This window comes from Manis pentadactyla, chromosome 6 (assembly GCF_030020395.1).
Source record: "Manis pentadactyla isolate mManPen7 chromosome 6, mManPen7.hap1, whole genome shotgun sequence".
Taxonomy (NCBI): domain Eukaryota; kingdom Metazoa; phylum Chordata; class Mammalia; order Pholidota; family Manidae; genus Manis; species Manis pentadactyla.
Window position 1 is genome coordinate 30,129,423 of NC_080024.1, and position 23,698 is coordinate 30,153,120.

At 43.1% G+C, this 23,698-nt stretch overlaps 1 protein-coding gene across 7 annotated transcripts in view; it reads right to left on the reverse strand.

The window, feature by feature from the left end:
* The window catches only part of ADAM23 (ADAM metallopeptidase domain 23), a 174,538-nt gene extending 151,047 nt beyond the window's left edge, over nt 1-23,491 (reverse strand). For 2 of the 7 annotated variants that reach the window (XR_005033158.2, XM_036928003.2), the window contains exons 1-2: nt 22,991-23,490; nt 21,621-21,838 (exon numbers count right to left, since the gene is read on the reverse strand). Coding sequence is in view for 6 of the 7 variants with exons in the window: in XM_036928003.2 (XP_036783898.2) it covers nt 21,621-21,838; nt 22,991-23,204 (432 nt within the window). In the remaining variant the exon portion in view is untranslated. Of the gene's footprint in view, nt 1-21,620; nt 21,839-22,990 lie in introns of all 7 variants that reach the window. The other 5 variants (XM_036928009.2, XM_036928004.2, XM_036928005.2 and 2 more) reach the window with 4 other exon arrangements.
* Nucleotides 23,492-23,698: the final 207 nt, after the last annotated feature.

Sequence of the window (23,698 nt, forward strand, 5' to 3'; positions counted from 1 at the left end):
CCAATTGGTCATAAATATAGGTAACAACCTGGCCTTGTGAACGGCATCTGAAGCCCAAGGAGGGGCTTGTTGGAACCTTCACTCCATAGCTGGCTGGTCAGAAGCACAAGTGTCTGAAGCACAAGGGCCAAGGACAGTCTTCTAGGGCTAACCCCTTACCCAACGGGATCTGATGCTATCTCCAGGTAGATAGTGTCAGGACTGAGTTGACTTCTCAGGGCACTCCGCTGGTGTGAATTGCTTATCAGTGTGGGAAAGCCCCTCCATACACTGGAATTTAGTGCAAGATAACATATTCACAGATCTGGGGATTAGGATCTGGACATCTTTGGGGGCCATTATTCTGTCTACCACAACTCCTCTCCTTTTCTAGCTCACCCACCCACAAATCATCACCAATCTGGAGGCTCTCCACCAAAAATATCCCAAGTCAGCTACTTCCATGCAATTCCTCTGCCAGCACACTAGTGTAAGCCACAGAGGGCCCTAGACAACAGTGCCTTGCCCTTAACTGGTCTCCTAGCTGCCATTTGTTCCCCCCATGTGGTTTATAAAACTGCTGGAATAATCTTTTTAAAATATAAATCAGATAGTGTTATTTTCTAGTTTAAAACCCATCAGCGGCTTCCCTTTTTACTCAGAACAAAATCCTTATAGGCCATCCATCCTCTGGTGCCTTCTTGAGAAAATAATGGAGATGGAAATATGTAATTCTTCCCTTCACAAAATTTCTCTCCATCTCTCACCATCAACCTTCCAAAGTCTTGTACCTGAGCAGGAGTTCTCAGCAGCTCATCAAAGGAAGGTGCTTAGTACTTCCTAGGTCTCCAGTTTTACCTCTCCCTACAGGCAGAAGGACAGCAACTTACCACATAATTCTAACCCTAACCCCTCCCTCTCCAAATCCACTTTAATTATAAAATACCTGCTAAAGCAAATTAAAAATATGTAAGAAATACAAATCTGGAGGCAGAGGAAAGAAAGGGAGAAGCACAACATAGTGTGATCTATTCTCCACATTTCATAGCAGGCAGATAAAAAGATAATGGCTTGCTGGATCTAAAAATAGGGCAGAGATAAATTATTTAATGTTCAAAGAACTAAAAATAAAAATCTAACAGCCTTTGGGGAGTAAAGGGAGAGAGACTTTCACATTTTATTTTTTTGTGAACTCTGAATTCTCAGATCATATAAATAAATATAGTAGAGTAACTACTAATTTTACACAAACATTTACACTAATTTTCCACTTGAGGGCTTGTTCATTTATATATGCAAATTGGTCGTCATTTTTCACCTATTGCAATGTTCCTTCCCTCTGGTTCCCAACTCCTCTTAGGAGTCTCCCCACAAGGCACTGTCCCTCCAAGCAATTTTTGGTGATAAATCAGAGGACACTATGATCTCACCTCTATGGAAAATTATTCTTTAGGCCCTCTTCTGTCTGTATTTTCCAAATTTTCTTTTCTTCCTAAATCACCTCATACCAGCTACTCTGGAGCCAGCTACTACTTCTCAGTAATAAGAGTCCACACTTGATAACATGCTGCCATCTCAGAGAAGCAGCTACGCCACACAGAATAAGGAGCGAACAATCCCCAACTCAACACCTATATTCACACTGCAAGGCTTCTGAGGAGCACCCAGTCACCTCTTATTGGAGGATTTTAGGGTCCTACGGAATTCTAGAGAACAAACTCACCCACATCAAAATCACCTGAGATATGAAAATGCAAACCACTGGACCCACACAGACCTACTAACTCAAGAAGTTATCAACAACCTACAAAGGTGGTTCCAATGCACACAAAAGTTTGAGATCCCCAAATCTAACCCAATCTTCTTATTTTTAAAATGATGAAAGTTAACTTCAGAGATCTAAGTGGCTTGCCCAAATTCACCACCTAATAAAGCAGCCAATTAATTATTCTACTCTTATATATTTAGAATAAAAAACTTGTGCATCAAAGCACACTATTAACAGAGTAAAAAAATCAACTCACAGAATAAGAGAAAATATCTCTGATAAGGGATTGCTCTCCAGAATATATAAAGAATTTCTATAACTCAAGAACAATAAAAACTTGATTAAAAATGGGCAAAGGCTAGTAAACATAATGTTCCTCGTAATTGTAGATTAATGATACCAAAATTTTTAAAAATAAAAAATAATGGGCAAAGGACTGAATATACATTTCGCCAAAGACATTCAAATAGCCAATAAGCAAATGAAAAGGTGCTCAACTAATCATCAGATAAATGTACATCAAAACTACAATGAGGTACCACTTTATACTCATTAAGATGCCTCTTATCAAAAACAAAAACGGAAAATGAGTGTAGACATGGATGTGAAGAAGCTACAACCCTTTTGCATTGCTGATGGGAATGTAAAATAATGCAGCTGCTATGGAGAAAGTTATGGTGATTCCTCAAAAAATTAAAAATAGAATTACCATATGATCCAACAATTCCACTTCAGGGAATATATACAAAAGAACTGAAGACACACACTCAAACAGATATTTGTATATCCATGTTCACAGATGCATTATTCACAATAGCAGAAAAATACAACAGCTCAAGTATCCATCAAAGATGAATGGATAAACCACATGTGGTATATATACACAATAGAATATTATGTAGCCTTTAAAAGGAAGGAAATTTTGATACATGTTACATCATGGATGTAACTTGACAGCATTATGCTAAGTGAAATAAGCCAGACACAAAAGGACAAATACTGTATGATTCTACCTATATGAAGTACCTAGGATAGTCAAATCACAGAGACAAAAGGTAGAATAGTGGTTGCCAGGTGCTGGGGAGAGGTGGGAATGGAGAATTAGTGGATACAGAGTTTCAGCTGGAGAAGATGATGGAGATGGATGGCAGTGATGACTGCACAATAATGTGACTATTTTAATACATTACATTACATGCATATTAATGTAATGTACATGTAAATGGTCAAGATGGTTATATTATCTATATTTTGCCACTATAAAAATTTGTTTAAACATGCAAAACTGAACTACTCATCCTTCTTTCTCTTAAACATTATTCTCTGTTTTTATTCATCTAGCCATTAGCAAATTTCAGCTTCCAACAAAACATCTCCAAATGCTCCCTTTGAGCAATTTCTTTTCAGAGGCTCAGCTTATATCCACTTTTCTGTGATCTTCCTCTCCACGTGAAGCCCTTGGTTGCTGTACTGTCTGTTTCCTTTAGCTCTGACCTTGAAGACCCCTCCAAAAATACTTTGAAAATTCCTGTCACCACTATGAAGGTTTTTTTTTTAGCCTCAAGCAATTTCCCCAGCTACCAAGAAGTAAGAAAGCACTGCTCTTCGTGGAAATAGGAATAGAAACTGTGATTCTCACTCCTACTACAGCAATAATCCTTCTCTTGCTCAGCCTAATACCTGCTGACCTCAGAAGCATCATCTCTATTTCTCCAGAAAGTAAAAAAGTGTAATCTTTTGACAAACCATTGACACATCAAAAGCATTTTTTGGACAGCAAAAGTTAATCTTGAACTTGTCACAAGGTCAACAAATATGTTGGGGTGCCATTTTTTTTTTTTTTTACAATGAAACTGCTTATTCCACTTCAGTTGTCTGGTCTGTGATTTGAAAATAAGAAAATCGAATTTTTATGTTAAAATGTGAATGAGACAATGTAGGTAAGGCTGCTTATTACAATATTATTAAACCACGAGTGAAAGTGATGTTTAAATCTAGTTAGTCTAAGTTGTATGTTTAAACTCACGAACATAAAGAGCACTTCCTGCTATCCAGCTATAACAACTACCAGCAGTTTAATTCTCATCAGTGACCACATAATGACTGGGAGAGAAAAAGTCACTCTGAGTGAGATGGGAAGCCCCTGCAGGTTATTGAGCTGAGGGCGAGGCATGCCCAGTATTCAAAAGGACCACTCTGCCTGATGTGTGTAAAATGGACTGGATCCACAGTGACTGGGCAGGACAAAAGCAGGGACAAGAGTTAGGAAGATATTTTAATAATAAAAGAGAGAGGTGATGGCAGATTAGACCAGGTCGGCAACCACGGAGACAGTGAGAAACAGCTGGATTCTGGGTAGCATTGAAGGGAGAACTATCACGATTTCATGGTGTAATGTTTGGGAGAAGCAAGAGGGTAAAGGCTGTTGGCCTAAGCAACTGAAAGGATGACCTTCCATTTACTCAGATGGGGACAAATGTAGAAGGGGCAGGTTGGAGTAAGAGATGTTAGAATCAAGAGTTACATTTTGAATATGTTAAATTGGAGTTGCCTGTTAGATGTCCAACTGGAGATGCAAGGTAAATAATTGGACAGGTAAGTCTGGGTTTCAAGAGAGAGATTATGCTCTCTGTGAAAGTACTAAGATTCTCAGTATTACATCACAAACAAATATTTCACACAAATAAGTTTAATAAATTCATAAATTCTTAACACATTAGGATGCTAAAACATGTCAGGGAATATCTAAGAACTCCAGAAAAGTAAAATGGAAAGACAACTTAACATCTGATAGGCAGACAAGATAGTTTATAAATACACTATTAGGGTCATAATCCTAAAATGCATCAATAGGTCTTGAAAGGATTATGTCCCAAATAAAAGAATAAAAAGAAGAACACACAATTCATAAGAAGGGGAAATAATAATAGTTAACTATTTCAAAAAAATGTTTTACACACCATTGCAAAGCCAAAAATAACAAGACATCATCCCAATGTCCCACGGGTTCTGAAGAGAACAGGTGGTCATTATGCTGCCCAGGAGCGATAAATGCTTCTAACTATGGGGTGAACATTCTACAGATACAAAGTCTATTACACTGCATAGGGTAGTCCATAGTAATTAACAAGATGTTAATGTGTTCATTTATAGAGTTCAGTAACTGTTACTAGACCTAATTTATAAGAGGAGGGGAATCGGTGTATGAACTCTTCTTGGGTAAGGCAGTTAAGATACAAATCCCAAAATTTTACTAGTCATAGCATGTTCAATAATATCCCAGTATCCAAATAAAAACAGAATTGTATTTCTGATATTTTTACCCTGTTAAATGTTTCTGGTTGGGAAGTCTATATACTATTCTATTTGTCACAGTTCTGTAACTGTTTGATTTCATTCCAAAGCCAGAAAACTATCAGTGACAAATCAAAATACTTCTTAGGTTTTATTTTGTTTGGGATTTGTAGGGAGAAGGAGGAGAAGGGCGGTGGATGTTTAGGTGGGACATCTCTTAGAGATTATCATACAAACATGTACTACTTACAGTATTTGGTGCCATACCATTGCCAATCAGCTCTACAAAGAAAACAGCACCTCACAACTCATCAAAATACCTGATGTTAAATGTGCCCTGGTTTTTTTCCCTGATTATTGGAAAAGGTTTAGGCAAAATTCTACTCTTCCAGAGTACAAATACCATGTTGACAGCATGCCTCGACACAGTTTAGAGGACTGCAGCCTCTAAGACGTCACACCACATCCTGAGTATTTACTCCCGCATAAGTGCTCCACTCTTCATCTGAAGTCAATGAATCAAGCTCAGCTGCAGTCATGAAATTAGAAAGACCCTGAGAATCACCCTTTCCTACAAATGTGGTCACCATTACTTCTAAACCCACCTTCATTTTTAATAAAACAATCCTTTATTCATAAAAGAGCAGTTCATAACTTGGATTCACCTAGGCCTCTAGCCAATAATTAATACATAACACTGTGTACTTCCTGCAGGCCAGTACCATGCAACCACTTTACATGGGTGATCCCATCTTGATCTGGCACAACCTTCGGGAAGGGTACTATTATTACATCCATGTTACTGATAAGAGAGCTGGGGTTTAGAAAGGCTAAGTAACTTGCCAAACCTAAATAGCTGGTATTAGCAAATCTGTCAGACCCCCTGGCTCTTGATTCCCCAGCCATTCTCCCCCTAACAATGCAGCAAAGGTGTTAGTCAGAAAAGTCAAAGAATATCTGACATTCTAAACAGCCCAGCACAAATCATATTTATCCACAAATAAGTGCCTATGGTGTATCATTAAAATGCCAATTTCTCTGCTTTGCACTGAAATAATATCATGTCTGGGTAGGAACACTGGTTACCACATGCTGACAAAAAGTTTAAAGTGGGTGTTAGTAAAAAATAGAGGGTAAATTAACTAGTTCTTATTAGTAAATTCAACTTGTTTCAAAGGCCTATTTCTTCAGGCTGCCAACTCCTATAGTATAGAATATTTTTCAAAAACAAAAAGGAAAGCTCTTCTAGAATGGCAAATGTATGACTTACACCTTGCAGATACCAAACATGAACACCTTTGCTCAGTAAACAAGGAAGAAGGGGAATCTGATAGAGGAAAAAGAAAGCTAAGGAAGATTAACAAGGAAAGATAAGCAGATAAGCAAAATATTGTACAAATGTCAGCGTTTTAAATAAGATTATGTATCGGGGTACTCATTTAGAAAGAAAAAACAAACAAGAAAACCAACTGGTTTCAGAAGAAGGCCAGGGAAGGTGTGTGTGTGTGTGTGTGTGGTGTGTACCTACCATGTACTTAGTTCATAGGTCCTTATCATCCAGAGGAGAGGTGTCTAAAAGGGACAAAAACTTTCCTATTCAATCCAAAGATATAGTATGATAAAAGCCCAAGGGACTAGAAATTCTCAGATGAAAGTTGTGGTCATTCTGGTCATGCCAGTAATCCCCAAGACCTGGAACAACTGGACTGACCTCTTTGGTCATAGTTTTCTCATCTAGAACATAGAAATAATTATCATCTAATAAAACTTGTTTTATTGCTGTGAGGACCATGTAAGATGATAGATATGAAAATGCCTTGATATAAAAATGCCTTGATAAAAACTCTTTAAGTTCACTACAAAGACACTACATTATCTTAGTTATTACCAGTGCATGGCAGAGTGAGTTGCAAATTGATTTCATGCATTCTACTACCTGGAAAGGAGCAAGAAGACACTTGGAGGAGGGGGGACACCCCTAAATGGTGACTGATTTATATGATTAACAGAGCCCATGTGCAATACAACTAGTCACTGTGGTCGTACATGGTATTAGCAGGCCTGGTTACAGTAAGAGAGAGCACCATGTATGCAGATAAGTGATCCAGACTCCAACTTGACACAGCAAACTCTTGAATGTCCACATTAAGGGAAAGGAAGCACTGGACTAGATACTGGAATTCAGCAAATACTTGAAAATTAATTTCTTCTTGGCTCTGGAACATTTGCCTCTACGTGTGCTTATATTTGACTTCTAAAATTAATCTGCAGCCCCACTGGAAGCAGAAGGGAGTGGTCCAGGAGTATGTGATCACCACGTTCCCACTGCCCACCTAAGATTAAAAAGGTGCCAGAATGATTCCCCCAAGTGGACACTGCCATGCAGACAGCAAAGGAGTGAATGTCCCTGATGTAATAATAGATCAGAACTAAAGAGCAATAATCACTGGTTATTGGGGCCTATTTACCTTCTGTTCTTTGGTTTGTTTGAACTTAACTCTCTGTAACTAGTATCTATCAGTAGAGGAGACTTATTTGAATTTCCATCCCCTTCACTTCTAAATAGAAAGCTTACAGAACATTTAGTGTATAGATAGATCTATTCACAGTAGAACTGAAAGAAAATCTCAGATTCATTAATTTCTCATGTTCCAGATGAGGAAGGCAGCCTCTGTCTCCTCTTTAGCCACAGAAGGCACCTACCTAACAAAACCTTCTTTGGAGCACCAGGCTCTCTCAAGCCTGGCTCTGTCTGAGGCTGGGTGCCCAGTGATGAAGAATGTTCCTCTAATGTTACTCTATAAAAAGCAAAAATGTGTCCTAATTTGCTATGAATGAGCATGATTGTTTTTAAGTTCTCATTATTGTGAGTAAGATAGGATAACCAGATCTACCCTTTTCTAATAAAGTTCCTAGCATTAGATTCTGTTAAAATTGTACTGAATTTATATAAATTCCAGACACAAAGACTCCTTTGTAAAACTGCAAAATTCATATCCTCAGTGGATTCTGAATGAATGAATTATGTGAATGAAAGAGTCTTTCATAAGGTTAAAGGGTACTCACATCACTAGTAATTTGAATACACTGTGTGAAAAAAGCCTCATGATTATGTACATTTTTGAGAGGAATAAAATATTTTTATTCAGAAAACTTATACTCTAGGAACAATTAATATCTCTGGTCTTAAAGATGAAGATGACAGGATCTTCTGACACAGAAATCAAACAGCATTTGAACCTAAAACAAAAGCCTGAGAAGTCATTACTGCCAGAATCAGGCTGCTTCCACCCATCACAAGGGTTTCCCATAACCAGCCCAGTTTGGACAGATGATGAATGGAGTCATGCAGACAAAATTACCTCCTGGCATGGACTGACCTTTGGCTAAACAGGCCTGGCAAAATGCCAAAAGGGGAACATACAGCAAATGTGTAGTATTCAGAAGGGAAGAGACAGCTCTTCTCCAGAGCACGTTATTCTGTCCCTCATCCACAAGTAAAATCCATCTAGCTGAAATGACGCTTGTTGTATGCGGATAAAGGGAATCACGTGATAAAATAAGTGTTCCACAAAGATTAATCTGTCAGCAGGGGGACTGATGGATTGACAGAGAGAGAGAGAGAGAGACACAGGAGGCGATGACAAGAACACAATAGAGAGAGAGAGGAGGAGGGATGGTTTCAAGGGAGAAACGTCAAGACTTAATAAGAGCCTATTTATAGACAGAGATGAAGGAGAGAGTCAGAGATGACTCCCAAGGTTCAGTCTTGGATGGCGAGGAAAAGAACAGCAGCACCACTGAGAAAAACAAGGAAGGCAGGGAGAACAGCTCCCTTCCTGGCTGACTTTACCCTAAGACTGGGCGATGCGACCAACCCTGGGCAACACCGTAGGGAAAATAAAAACTCCTGGGTTATTTTTTGAGTGGCTGTGAAGAGGACAGTGGCCTACTCTGTTAACAAAACCAGAGAATAAGTAAGTCAGGATGACACTAGCAGTTATACAGTTAGCAGGAATGAGTCAGCCGATGCACAGAAGCAGCAGAAAACACTGCATCGGGACACACGCTGAAGCAAGACTCGACAGCACAGCTCAGCTTCGGGATGCTGGAAAGCATGGTGGCCATCAAATCAACCTGGGGGAGATGATAAAAAGTGGTCCAGACTTTATGCGAGAGAAGAAGGGAAGACAAGGGTCCAAAGTCAAACAAGAAATCAGGCCAAGTAACAGAAACGAGGAAGGATAAGTGTGAGGCAATAAGGAGTTGGGGGTTGCCACCCTATCTAAGGAGGAGAGACAGTAGGTGGGTTCCTCCCACCCAAGGCCACAGGCCCAATCTTTGGATTCTTCAAGAGAAATCATCCTGCCCACCAATCTCTCCACCACGTACTTATCTTCAAGCACCTGTCAGTACCTGAAATCTTCATGGTGTTGCTGCTTTTCTGTTTAAGGTCTGTCTCGTCCCACTAAAAGGTAAGCTCCCCGAGGAGTTATAGAACTGGCACTCAATCAGTAATGTGCTCACCTCCTGATTTCTCAGAATTTCACCATAGGACAAGGAATAAATTCAAACCCTTGAGCTTTTCAGTCTTCAACCCTTTCACATTTACTGCCTTCCACTCCCAGCGCCCCCTATTCACCTCAGGCATGAGCTTTGCAAAGGGTGAGACATGTGTTCAAATCCTCACTCTGTCTGCCACTTGCTAGCTGCTTTTTTTTTTTTTGAAGACACAATCTCAACTGCTATATCTATAACCATGTACATTACTACGTTTCTAGAGGAATTAAGTGAGTTTTTTTTAAGTTGACCACAAATACAACACTAATGCCCACTTCTTTTGAATTTCCCACACTTGGATGCCCACTTCTAAGACGCCCTCCACCCAAATCCCCACTGCCTCCCAGCAGGCCAGAGCCCCTACCTGCTGACTCCTTGGGCTCCTCCACCCCACAACCCCTCTCACCTCCTGAAAACTCATCTCCTAATAGCTCTTTAGGGCCAGCTCAATTGTTTCTTCCTCTATGGGGTTTTCTTTGACTTTCCTGGGGGCCCACAGCCTTTTGTTCTTACAACTAGCAACTGTACTGACACGAACCAAACACCATCAGCTACTTTGTTTCTGACACCCCTCAAGTTATGAAGAGGTAGGGACTGTTACTCTTCATTGCTTTTTCCAGAATCTAGCACAGTGCCTGATTCAAAACAACCATTCAATAAATGTTTGCTGAGCCCTACGGAACTGAACACACAACAGACGTAAGTCTGACTTACTGGAAGCTGGAAACTACATGAGCGGACACCTCTTACTCCACCAGGGAAAACTGACCGATACTGATGACAAAATTACCACCTGGTCTACTCCTAATTAGTCACATTAATGGCAGGGGACAATGGTTAAGATAACCTAAGAATTATTAATATAGGTATTTTCACCATTTTAGGTAATCATACAGTAAGTATGATTTATGCAGTGTTAAACACTCAAGACCAAAATTCTCCTACTGATGTCTCACAGTGCCAAAAAAGCATGACAGTAGCTTGAGGATCATGAACATCAATTTGATTATAACATGTTTCACAGAAAGCCCTGCACTCTTTCTAAAATATGAGTGTTCAATCATCAATTCATTCAGTAGATATTTACTGACAGCCTACTATATGCCAGGCATTATAAGTAAAAACTATTATAAGCCTGAATTCTATATACTACAAATTTGTAATGACTGCTTAGGAAGACAGGAAAATGGGAAGGCTGCTGAGGCCAAAGCAAAAGTTTGTGTTATAATTTAATATTTGCCACTCTCCCAATTCTGAGAAGGACTCTCTCTCTCTGTCTTTCTGTTGTCCCACACCAAGAACAATGGAGCAGTTGGCTTCTAGACAGTCAAGAAATGTGGAACCAGCCTTGGCCTGAAAATAGAGTAGGGAGCAAAAATAGTCATTGTGATCTAAATTCACTTAAACATCTCTCTTCTCTCTCTCTTCAACCTGAGGTAGTGGGGAGGTATGATGAGAAAGGTACAGTACAACAGGCATTAGACTACATCCGGGCTGTGGCTAGACATGAAAAACAATATTTGTGAAGCCCAAATCTTGTTTCCTGGTAAAGGCCAATGGGCCCCACTGCCTGCTCAGCCAGGAACCCAAGAGGGGCCTAGGAGACACGGGGGCTTCCAGGACCCCACAGTGAGTGGCGTGCACCTCCACCCAGCTTCCTCCCTCATGAGATGACCAACAGACCTCTCTCTGTTGGGAGACCAGGGGTCCCTAAGGATTTAAACTCAGGACAGCCAAACAAGTTAGAAGCCTTTGCTCAGGTGCTGCGGGCTCTTCAAGAGACTGCTGGCCACACCCCGAGGGGGGTGCCATCACCTCTCAGCATGCCCCAGACCCAGTAGCAGGATCTGGAATCCTGTACCCTGATCTCTGAGAGGGAAGCTGCCGACACCCCTGCCCATGGGACCGGCAGTCTCCTGGCGCTTGTCCCTCCCCTGAGACTTCTCTAATTGTCCACTGGGACACACATAATAGACATTTTGCTGCTCTCGTTGTCACTGAAACCCAAATTACAGTGCTTCCTAGAAACCCTCCAAACGTAAATGAGGGGTACCCTTTAAATTACAAGGCATGACAGGTCAGATAGTAGAAGGCCTTCAACTTCCATCAGATGTTACTATTGGAACAATCTTTATTACAAATCTTTTAGTGGTGGTGGCCCTTCAGCCCTGCCCTTTCCTTTAATAACTATGGATGCCTTGATGCACCGTAACACCATCTGCAACAGACCCAAATACCTGGCCTTCCTGGTGGGAGACTATAAGACTGCCAACTCCCTCTTAAAACGGTAAATACCACCCCCATCCCCACCCCAGTATTGCTTGTGACAGGGTCTGCAGCTTACATATAATTCAAGATTTATAAAAGGAAGGAGTCATTAAACACACCATTTCTCCTTTCAATTCCCCTATCTGGCTGGTGTTAATGCCTGCTACTAATGAGTGGCACCTTCTGTCAACCACTGAAATTTAAAAGCTAAGCTACCCCTCCTTAAGGCTCCCATTCCCAACACTGTCCAACAAACCGAGGACATCCAGAGGGCTCCAGAAGACCATTTTGCCATGAATGATCTAATTTGTTTTGCTCAATATTGATCACCAAGGATTCCCAGCCACAGCTTGTCTTCATGTTCGAAGGCACCCAATGTACCTTTATCCAGCTGCCTGTGGGTTATCTAACAGCCCCGCTATTGCCCACAGTCTTTGCCAGTAAGACCTGGATACCCGTACGGTGTCCCCTTGCACTGTCTGGTACTACATTGATGACATTCTAAATCGAGCCATCTCAGAGGATACAGTGCATGAGGCACTAATACGGCTGGTGACCCACCTACAACACAGAGATTGGACTATTGTGCCACATAAAATTCAAGGGCCGGCCACAACTGTTAAATCTCTGGGCATTAATTGGTCCTCTAAAGGCTGGGAAGCTCCACTTGCAGTTAAACATAAGTTGTTAACTATTCAGCCTCCCTTCACACTGCAGCAAGCCCAACACATCCTAGTTCTCTCTACATTCTGGAGGCAACACACAGCACATTTATCCATCGTGCTCAGACACATTTCCGCTGTCACACACAAACCCTCCACGCTGTATTGGGAGAAGCTCAACAGCAAGCCTTCAGCTAGTACATTCGTCCAGCCTCCCCCACATGGCTCCTCCGACTCCTCCTTCCCAGGTGAGGCACCAGCCCCATGGACTATGTGTCCTGGAACCTGTGGACTAAACACCGCTGGCTCTTCTGGCTGCCTGCCATAGCGGCCTACTACACCCTCTTGGAATGTTAAACTCTGGCCACTTATTGGGCTTTGTTAGAAAAAGAGGCCCTCATGGGGATGGAGCCTGTTCTTCTGCACACTCACATTCCCATTATGCCATGCACAAGGGACACCTCCCATCAGCAGCCCAGCATGGCTATAAATGGCTCTTTGCTAAAATGGAAATGGCTCCTTCAGGAACAGACTAATCCTGATGTGGCAGGTCTTTCCAAACTGCAGCAGGATGTGGCTTCCCTGCTCCTCAGCCCTCTTGCCCATGGACCTTGAGGAACCGGAGACAGTTGCCTAAGCCTCTGGGGTAGCCCCTGGGAAGAGCAAGAAAGGGAATCTATGTATCTCACGGACTGCAGCACCACCACCATATGCCAGGGAGCCTGCTGGAGAGCAGCGGTGTGCCACCCCCCAGCAGCGCAGTGCTCATCAAAGACAGCAGGTCAAGGCTGGCTCAGCTTGCTGAGTTGGGGCAGTACAAATGTCTGTGCAGAGCACTATTGCCCATAACAAGCCTCTTGCCTGTATTTTTACTGGCCTGCAGGTGGTTGCTAATAGGCAAGTGGTATGGTTGAGCCAATAGCAGCAGGATGATCTTCACATTCAAAGCCATTCCATTTGGGGTGCCCAGGCCCCAGTCACACTTGAGGTTACTCATGTGTCACCACACACAAATGCTGTCTTTAACCATAAGCCAGGTACACTTGCCCAAATCCAGGTCACCAACTGCTCGAGGCTCCCAACCACTGCCACTTTACTAACAACTCTGCCAACTCCATCCATCACCACAAACCGCAGCTTGCTTTTATCAGTCAATCCTCAGCTCCATCATTCCAGCCTTTCTTGGTCGCCACTTCCACAGTCATCCCCTTGGCCAGGTAGTCCCATATCTCTTCAGGTCAGTGGGGAGCTGCTGGCACAGTTGTCTGGGCCCACCACAGGGGTGTTCTGTTTAAATGGCAAATTATGCTCCCAAGCCAAACACTGGAAACGGCCCTGGAGGCTTCTGTTCCAGAGGGGACCACCCTTTTAGCCTGGCAGGTGATTTCATAGGGCCATTTCCTCCCTCAGTGGGCACTACCTGCCTCACAATTTCACGTATGGACACTTCTACCAGCTGACTGTTTGCCACACCCACCAGGAACACCTCTGCGAAGCAGGTAATCTCTTCCTTTAGTAAGTACATCCTGCCTCATTTGCCCTCTGGACATCACTGACTCAGATCAAGGTCCTCGTTTTACTTCCCATGTAACACAGCACTGAGATTTCCAACAGGGCAGCCAGTGGAGCTCATCTGCCTCGCTGGCCACAGGTCTCTGAATGCCAAACCATCTTTCAAAGTCCTTCCTCCTCAATTTACAGGGTGGTAGATGGACTTCTAAACAGGCCTCCTTGCTGCCAGGGGCACTTACCACTTTAAACTCTAGGCCATATGGACACCACTTCCCTTACACCCACTGGGCTCCCTAGCCACGCTGCCTATGGTCGCTATCACAGGGGATCTGGTGCCTTCATCTTACAGGACAATATTATTTACATTTTCCCCAACGATTTTAAGTCCCCTTACAGATTTAAAATGTCGATAATCTCACCTTCCAATACTCATTAGCCACTTGATTGGGGACGGATGGTTAGCTATGGTGCCCAGGTCACAGATAGTCCTGGCCCATGAGAGGAACACATACCGACTATGCTGCTGCTGGACCATGTTTACCTGCATGATATGCAAATTATGGCTTAAATTACAAAGTGTAGTGGCTACAGTGGATGGCTCACTTCTTAAGCATACCTCCCCACAGGAAGGGGCGGTAATTGTACCTGGACCCACCAAGAGAACAGTGTGGACCTCTCAAAGGAAGGAGGAGGCACTCAGGTTAGCTAACCCCACCAACATTGGAAGACGACAGCGTGGTGATACCATTTTGACACCTGGCCCAGCCCCCTTTGGAGGAGGCCACCAATAAGCTGTTGCCCCACAGTGGCCCCATAATAAATCCACACGGGCAATCAGTGGGCAGGTACAATACCATAAAATGCAGATGATCTCTGCTGCTGGCCTTATTCTCTGCCTTTTGTGCCATTTGGATTATGGGGCTTCTCCTCAACCCCAGACAGGCAATACTAGAAAATTACTGGAACCATACAGCCTTCGCCTGCAATTGCACCCCAGGAGATGAGGGACAGCAAGTGATGGAAGTCAGTCCAGAGGAGCTTCACCCAAAGTCCCAGGTGTGGCTACCAGCTGGGCCATTTAAGCCCTTAAATGGAACCAATGGCACCAATGCTTAAAGGCCACCAGCCCTGCTTAAAAGGTCATGGTCATCTGACCTCCGAGCACTGGCCATTACACTGGCCTAATTTCAAACTTAATTGGATGATAGACTTAAGCAGTTGAGACCCATTTCTGGTAACACAGGGCCAATATTCAATTTTCAGGAGCACATAACTAAATTTTCCTTAAACCAAGACTACACATATGCCTCCAAACTTTACTATCCACAGGTGGAGACCTCTTACGCCCTTGAGGACCACCAAAACTTACTAAGAATTTGTGATATTAGTAAGTGCTCCCAACCGTGCAAGCAAACCTTAATCAGGGCATCCCAAATCTCTGCGACCCTGCTAGGACTCCCGGCCCCTCAGTTCCCCTCCTGGGGGCTACCTGGGAAAGCCACCCCTCTCTGAGATGGCAGACCTATCAATCAGTGACAACTCCACACCTGTCCACTACAGCAGAGATGACACCAAGGAAGACAAGGGCAGCCACCCTCCCCCCACCCCCCGACTGCTGACAATGGCTTGTTTATGTCAATTTCCTGCTGATAACCCCCATAAGTGGCATGTCGCTGTTAACTCTATGTTTACTCCAAAGCCCCCTTGCTTACTACAATGCTTGCTACTCGACGTGGTGCTCTGCCTGCCAAACTACTCTCCATATTTGAGCTCCGAAAGGCCAGCTAAGTGTCCAGCCTCACCACCTTGCAGAGGCAGAGGCCCCTTTAAATACTTCACTTAGTTGCTTGTCTTCACCACACCCCTTAGACTGGCTCACATTATGTGCCCTCCTGGGAGTTAGTGAACTTAATTTCTATTGGGACGACCCCTCTGCGGCTGTGGGTGCTGCCATCACCACAGCTTCCCTCTGCCCCTGCCCCAGCCCACACCACCACTCTGCACTCTAGGACCGTAGCCCTGGGGTCACCTCCCTACACCGCCCCGAGGGGCCCCTTCCCCACCATCACCATGCAGGGCTGCAGAGTCCTCCCATTCAAGCCCACCAATAATATTAATATGTCTATACAATGGGCAGAAACCAGAGCTCATTTTTTGGTTTGCTGTAACTGCTGAAAATGTTATTGAGCTCAACAAGACCTGTTCCCCTAGTTAGTGGCCTGCCCAGCTGATTTATTGACCCTGCCCCCTTTGACCAGCAGAAGGCACCCCATGCATCCCTACAACTTGCCCAGATTCTATCTACCTTCCTCAATGGCTCCGACTCAGGACACTCTGCAATGCAGCACATAATTCCTGGCAGGAGTCCCCACATGCCCTTTATAATCCCCATAGCTGCCCAGGCACCAGTGCCCCATGGATGAATACAATCCACACCTCCACCCAAGGAGCACAATTCATACAGTCTCAGCCCATGGGGCCCAGCTGTCCAGAGGAAACCACAACTTCCTGGACCAAGCAGCTGTTGACCCAGAGCCCTGGGCCTGTCACACATACTTGCTTCTCCATATGTGCACTTCTTCCCCCAAACTCCAATGCATCTGCCCACATGCTGGGCCCGAGAGTCCTGTCTGCCCATATCAGTGTACTTTAGTCTCCCCGAGACTACCCTTAAATCACTGAACAGGATCCCCAATCCATCTCTTTTTCTGCCCCCAAAAATTGAAAGCCTGCAGTATTCATCCACATCATATTGGGAGCAGGTGCTACTATCCCTCACAGGGACTGAGCTAGGCACCCCGCACTGGACACACAATGCCAAATTATTAAGACCAACACCACCCCGCCAGGTGCCCTGGCTGAACATACTGGGCTGTTACACCAACATGTAGCCTTAATGCAACATGACTCTTTAACACAGATAATTTGGGATAACTATTCAGCTTTGGATTACTGATTGGCCAAGGAAGGTGTGTGCACTGTAAGGGCACCACCTGCTGCATGTCTATTAATAATTCTGGACAAATTCAGACAAACTTACAAAAGATTGCCCAACAGGTTCAAGTATTGCATAATCTCACCCAAGTTCTTAATCAAATACCTACCTTAACTTTATCCCAGGGCTTAGATTTATATTCTTGGCTACCCTCCAACAAATGGGAGGGATGATCATGGACAGGATTTCAAACTATCATTGGTCTACTGATTTTGTTGATTGGCATTTTTGCATTGCTCAAATATTTCATGTAGCGGGTGACCAAAACCCTGCCAGTGGCTTTTAATACTTCCACTATCCAGGCAGTGCCTATGATTTTCCCTAAAGATGTTCCCTAGGCATCAAAGGGCCAATTGTGATGAGAAAAAGTTTTGTTTTCCTAGTTGCTGTCTAGGCGTTTTACAGGATGATGACCCTGCTCACCCCGTGTCAGGACATTTAGATAAGGATTTGCATTAGGATTCTCATGATTAAGTTCATGCTTTGCTTTTCTAGGGGCACCTTTTAAAACAACCACTTAGAGTTAAGCCGGCGGGAAAAGTTAGTGACCTCCATCCCCAACCACCTTACAAATAATAGGTGCTTACCACTCTGCTCTCTATCTCCTGCTCGCTCGCAACCTGGGTGGAGGACCGCTCGGATGCTGAGGAAACTCCCTGCCCACCCTGTGTGGGTGACATGTGCCTCCTCATTCAGCAAGTCATAATCTGCATATATATTTTTATGTGATACAGCAGCTCCAGCCCCCAGTGAGTTTGGGAAGGTAACAAAAGACAAGCCAGTGCAGGCCAACTAAACTCAAAAGAGATGACTCTCATCTCCCCTCACTCCCTGTGCTACACACAGGGTACCTCTTCCATCCCTTTCCACCTGGAACAGAAAAGAATCCTAAGGTACTAGGATATGGGCAAGTAATTTTTAACTAAAGGAAAGTTTCAGAGAAGGTTTGAAGGGAAACAGAATATACCACCCCAAAATACACCTCTCTGGCATAAAGATTATTTTAGGCAGATTATTTTTAAGAAGCAGCAGAACACAGGAGAAGCTCTGAAAATGGAGTATAAATTATCCTTTTTTAAGAGACATTTACATTTATAAGAAATTCCCATTTGAAAGGGTGTCTTCCCCCTCTATCAGGAAGAGAAGGATGATTCTAAAACCCCTAGAAAGTCTTATTAGTGGAGAAGAACAAGACTTAAATCTGCATTACAAACATACCCTGGTTTACTCTGCTCTTCCTAGTAACTGCCCATAACTGTTTCCTGTCCCCCAACATTTATTATCTTTAGCTGGAGATGGTATTTAATGTGATGGTTTGGGCCATTTTGGAGAGTTACTCAGTTTTACTGGGTCTCTTCCATGTATACAGGAGGTATGCATGTTATTAAATTTGTTTGTTTTTCTCCTGTTAATCTATCATTTATTTCAGGGTGTGTCTCCAAGAACCTGGAAAGGTAGAGGGAAAGTTACTTCTCCTTCCCCACAGGTTCTTTCCATTTCTTAGGAACCGCCTCATAGGATTATCTCAAAATCAATTAATCTAAATTGTTTTTAAATCTCTTTCTTTTAAATGTATGGTCCATTTTATTAATGTATTGCATTAATGGTTAATAAAATGCTTATATTTAGTAATCCTAAATTCCTTTTATGCTTGTAAAAGTCTCTACAAATGAAGAAGGTTAAGTCTTGGTAACAAAGCTAAAGTTTTTCATTTCAGACCCTAAAACTTCTGCATTGTAGTAAACTGACTTCCTAGCTAGTAAGAAAAAACTTACACTAAGTTATCAGAAAGTAAAACTGTCTATAAAGAAACTTGAAGTTGGGTAAGCACCAAAAATCAAGGAACATGACTATTGAGATCTGAGGTGACCAGATTCTCCATCTGCTCTGGTCCATGTTGGTTTATGCCTATTATCCTGGCATAATTATTAAGTATGCCCACTTTCACTCTCAAAAATGGTGCAGTGTGGACAATAAGTTATATATCAACCTATCTGGAGATAGAAAGATTCCTAAACAATCTCTGACAAAGAAAACTTTAAGGCTTTTCAGAAACACTAGTATTACAGAAGTGCTTTGCATACCTACTTTTCAACTCATCAATTTTAAAAGAGTTAATAAACATTTAAGCTTTCATAGATGTTAAGTAATAAGATCTTTCATTTATTATGAAATAAATACGGAGTTCTGCTTTACAGCCCCTATCTACAAATTTCTCTCTCTACCTCTACCCCCAATCTAGGAATCCATGAGAATTGCACAGTGATTCAGCATTTCTAAGGTATTCATTAAAATGTGCTTGAATGCAATGAAATCAGGGGAGAAAAAAGGGTACATAATACACAGATATTAAAAATCAAAACTAACTTTATGGAAAGAAAAGTGATGAAATTCTATACTTTCTTACTTAAATATTTGTAAAGCAGCCGAACTGACAATTATTTCTCATCACTACTGTTAGGCAAGTCATCCTAAGTTACAACGGAAAGCATAAGGGAACACATTTTGTCAACTAGTTCAACAGATTCTTAAAAACAAAAGTAAAGGGAAATCACATAACCTGAGGAGAAATTTCACAGAACCCACCATGTAAGAACACTGTTCATACCTGCAAATCTTGCTTATATCATTTTTGTGTCTCCTAGAGGACAGACCATGTTTTATTCATCCTGTATCCCTTATCTCTTACCACTGAATCTTTGGCGTACTACTTTACACGTGAGAAATGTGCAACAAATGTTTGCTAAATTAAACAAATAAGAAGAAAAGTGCTTTCAAATATAATTTCTGTGTAGACCTTTTTTTTTTTTTTTTTAAAGAAACCCAACCACCATGGGGAGAGGAAGTAAAGAGGTCAAATCATTCCAAACACAAGCATGTGTTCCACAGTGAGAAATCTATTCCTCTATAAGAGTGCTGGGTGAAATTTTAACACACTTATTGTCATAGAAATTCACATATACTGTGCTCCAAACATGTCCCACCAAACAAGCACATACGGCTAGAGGAAGACAGGTATTAGTAACAGTCTCCAACATCTAAATTATACAAAAGTTCCACTGAAGTGTTTTTCAACTCTCAGCTCAGAAAAACTTGAGCATTCTTTAAAATAGGCTTTGAGGCAGTTTTATTTCATTTTTGCTCTTCCCCTAGCACCCTACACAAAGGTGCTGGAGTTTGAGAACTTGCCACTTGGCCATAGGTCTCAATTAGTCAGAAAAGAAAACTGGACCTCAGTGCTAGATCAGGAGGGCCTTTGATTCTTCTTCCTTAAAGCACCACCCACCCTCCTATTGACAAGCAGGGCCCAGGAGCCAATCCATTAAGTTACCTAGGAGAAAATGGGAAATTCTTCTCTGCCCAGGTGGGTAGCAGCCACTTCACAAAACTGCAAAACAAAGCTAACTTCCCCAATAATATTCAGTATGAAGAAAGCCTTTTCCCAGAAATGTTTAAAAAATAGTAAATATTAGGTATTCAGGACTCCTGAGTTTTGTACTCTGTTTTATAATCTTAGGAAAGTCACCTATAAGCTTTCAATTCCTCACTCTGCCTTTGTAAAAGGGGGATAACTACTCTTACCACTTACCTAGATTTTAGAAAACTAATGAAGATGATGTTAAACCACAGCTACTTCTCTTAAATTCGAGAAATTTAGACAGTAACTACTCTTCTCAACTGAAAAAGTATTGTCCAAAGCAAAATATTTGACATACAGACTCTATTCTGCTCCTGATAAAGAACCGAGGCACTGATAACTGATAACCCATAGCATAAATCTGCTTGGGATCCAAAATACAGTTAACTCAAAAAAAAAAGTAAACAAGAAGAAAAGAGCCCTTAAATTCTTTGAATATTAAGCACCTCCATCTTCCACTGAATGCCTTCTTAAAAATCAGTTAAAAATCTGAACAACCTGAAAGCAAAGAACCTTCCTACAGTAAATTCAGATAAAGTCTTGAAGGATTATGGTGACCAAAACTGATCCCTGTATCCTATATACAGTTTGTTTATATTTACTATAATCTTCTAAAATGTCAAATGGTTTACCTACTGAAAATATAACAGAAGAAAAGCATTTTTTCTTCTGTTATTCGATTAAAGGTACTGTTTAAATTTAAATGCTCAATTTCTAAGTGAAAGACTGATGGGGACTCTGTAGCCAAACGAACAGCCTCTTACAGCAATCTTCTATGTGCAGATTGAAAGCGGTTTTCATTATGGGAGGTAGAATGCACTCTTACAAAAAGCCTCACAGATATAAGTCAGGACCATAAACATATTCACCAAACTATTGCTCAGTGACCAATACACCTGAAAGATACATGGAACACATTTCAACTATGAAACTTATAAGGCCACATGAAAATTCAAATTCCAGTTTACAGTCAGAGAGAAGAAACAAACAATGCTATCCCAGTAGATCACAGGTTAATTCCCTCCACTTTCTCCCCTATCATAATATTAATTGATTTCCTAATAAAATGCTTCGGTAAAATTTGTGAAATCAGATCCTGGCAGAAAACCAAGTCAGTGAAAAACTTCCCGGCAGCTACTTTTGCATAGCCAGCCCCCTGCCTACCTTGTTATGTTTTTGCTGGTGTCTTGCCTTTGTGTCAAGCACATGGTAAGGGCTCTCCGAGTCTTGGTTGATGTAATACACGAGTCTTGAAGGCAGTGTGATTTCTCTCTGCATTGCATTGCTGTAACTGATATTACTGCTGCTATTCTGTTGCAATGTGTTGTCTTCATTTGCCAGGACTCCCAAATTTTTCTCTGCAGTTTCATTCCAATGCGGAGCTAGGGGAAGAAGAGGACACAAACATACACAAATATGCACACATATATCCTATAAATACATATGTACTAAAATGCATTTTTCCATGAATCAGGAAAGCAAAGTTTTCTTATAAGCAGGTAAAAAGTAGAGACAGGTTAAGCAAGTTATTGCAACAATTAAATGGCCTGGCTAGGTTAACAGCCAGTAAAGCTTATCAATATGCACTGTTTATTTTGATGTATGTTTTATATGTACATTTCTAACCAATTTCAAATCTCTACTTCTAAGTATGGCAGTGGGGGGTCAGAATGGAATTAAAAGAAGAGTCATTAAATGAACATGAGAGGTTCTGAGCCTCATCTCCACCCCTTCTCTGAGTCTACAGAAGCTCAATGGGACTCTGACTAGAAGTATCCCATCTGAGAGCTAAGAACTCTCCTAAGATAACTCGAGTGCTGAATTCATGGGCGGGGATTATTAATTGATTCATTTAACAAAATAGACAATTTCCTTTTCTATTAACTTTGAGATGAGCAAAAATCCTTTGACACAGAGAGATGCTGGCAACTTTCCAATTCCTTTTTATTTTCCTGCCAGGGCCCCTTTCTGCATTCACTAGTTTCCAATCATCAATGTACTGAACATTATATTACCTTAATTTCTCAGTCATGACAAGCATTGTGAGAAATTACAAACCAAAGGTCTATATCCATGAAGTTTCCCTCCCCCATTTTAATTCCACCAACTGTGAATAAACCCAGTAGGCAATTAGAGGCAACAACAGCACCGCTGTTATCATCACACACTCCCGCATTCACGTTCAGGCTCCACCACCCAGGAAGTAACTTGCTCCCTCGCTGCATTTCCCGTTCGCCGGTTCCCCCTCAGCCAAGTTGCACAGAGATCGTTGAGACCCCGCATCCACTAAATACCTTCCAGTGGAACCAACATTCATTGGAATGGGCTTTTGGTGAATGCGACAGAAACGGACTTCAAAAAGTGAACTGGAATTAATGGGGGTTTGCGAATGAGAGAGGTGGAGAGGTAGGCAGGTAGGCTCTGCCAGGCCGAGCCCGAGACGTGTCCGGGGCTCACGGACCCGCGTGCCCTTCGCTTTCCACTACAGGGCCCCGCGGGCAAGGCAATGCAAAGGGCACCGGGGCCATACCCACCGCTGGGTGCAGCAGCCCCCCGGGCGCGGGGCCGGGACGAGGTGGCGAGTGGAAGCAGTAGGAGAAGGACGAGGAGCAGGCGGCCAGGCGGCGCGCGGGCCGGGGCGCGGGCAGGCGGCGGGCCGGCGGGGCCGTCGCGGGGAGCGCTGGAGGCTCGGGGAAGGCTGTAACCCGCCAGGGGCGGCCGCCGGGAGCTGCTGCCGGGCGGCTTCATGGCTCATAGCTCCCGGGCGCCACTCGGTGTGACCGGCGCGAGCGCCGGGCCAGGCTGCGGGGTGGCTGCGGGCGGAGCCGGTCACGCCGCCTCGGCGCGCATGGTGTGCTGCGGCGGGCAGGGGGTCGGGGCTCGGGGCTGGGCAGCGCCCCCTCCCCTGCTCGCCTCTCAGCCCTTCCCGGAGCGGCCGCTGGAGAGTCCGGGGGTCCCAGCGGCTCCGCCAACTTGGAACCTCCCCAGATGCTCCTCCCTCCCTGCGGCGGGCGCGGCCACTCCTTCGGCTGCGGGGGCTGCCGCTGGAGCTGAGGATGCTGTGGCGGCGCGCGGCAGCGAGGGGCGCGCGGGCGCGCGGCCCGCCCCCGAGAGCGCGCCCGAGCGCGGCTTCGGGTCCTGATGCTGATGCCTGGCGCGGGAGGCACTGCGCATGCTTTATTGTGAAGGAGAAAGGAGAGTTTAAAAAAAAAAAAAAAAGAGGGGAAAAAAAAGCAGCAGAG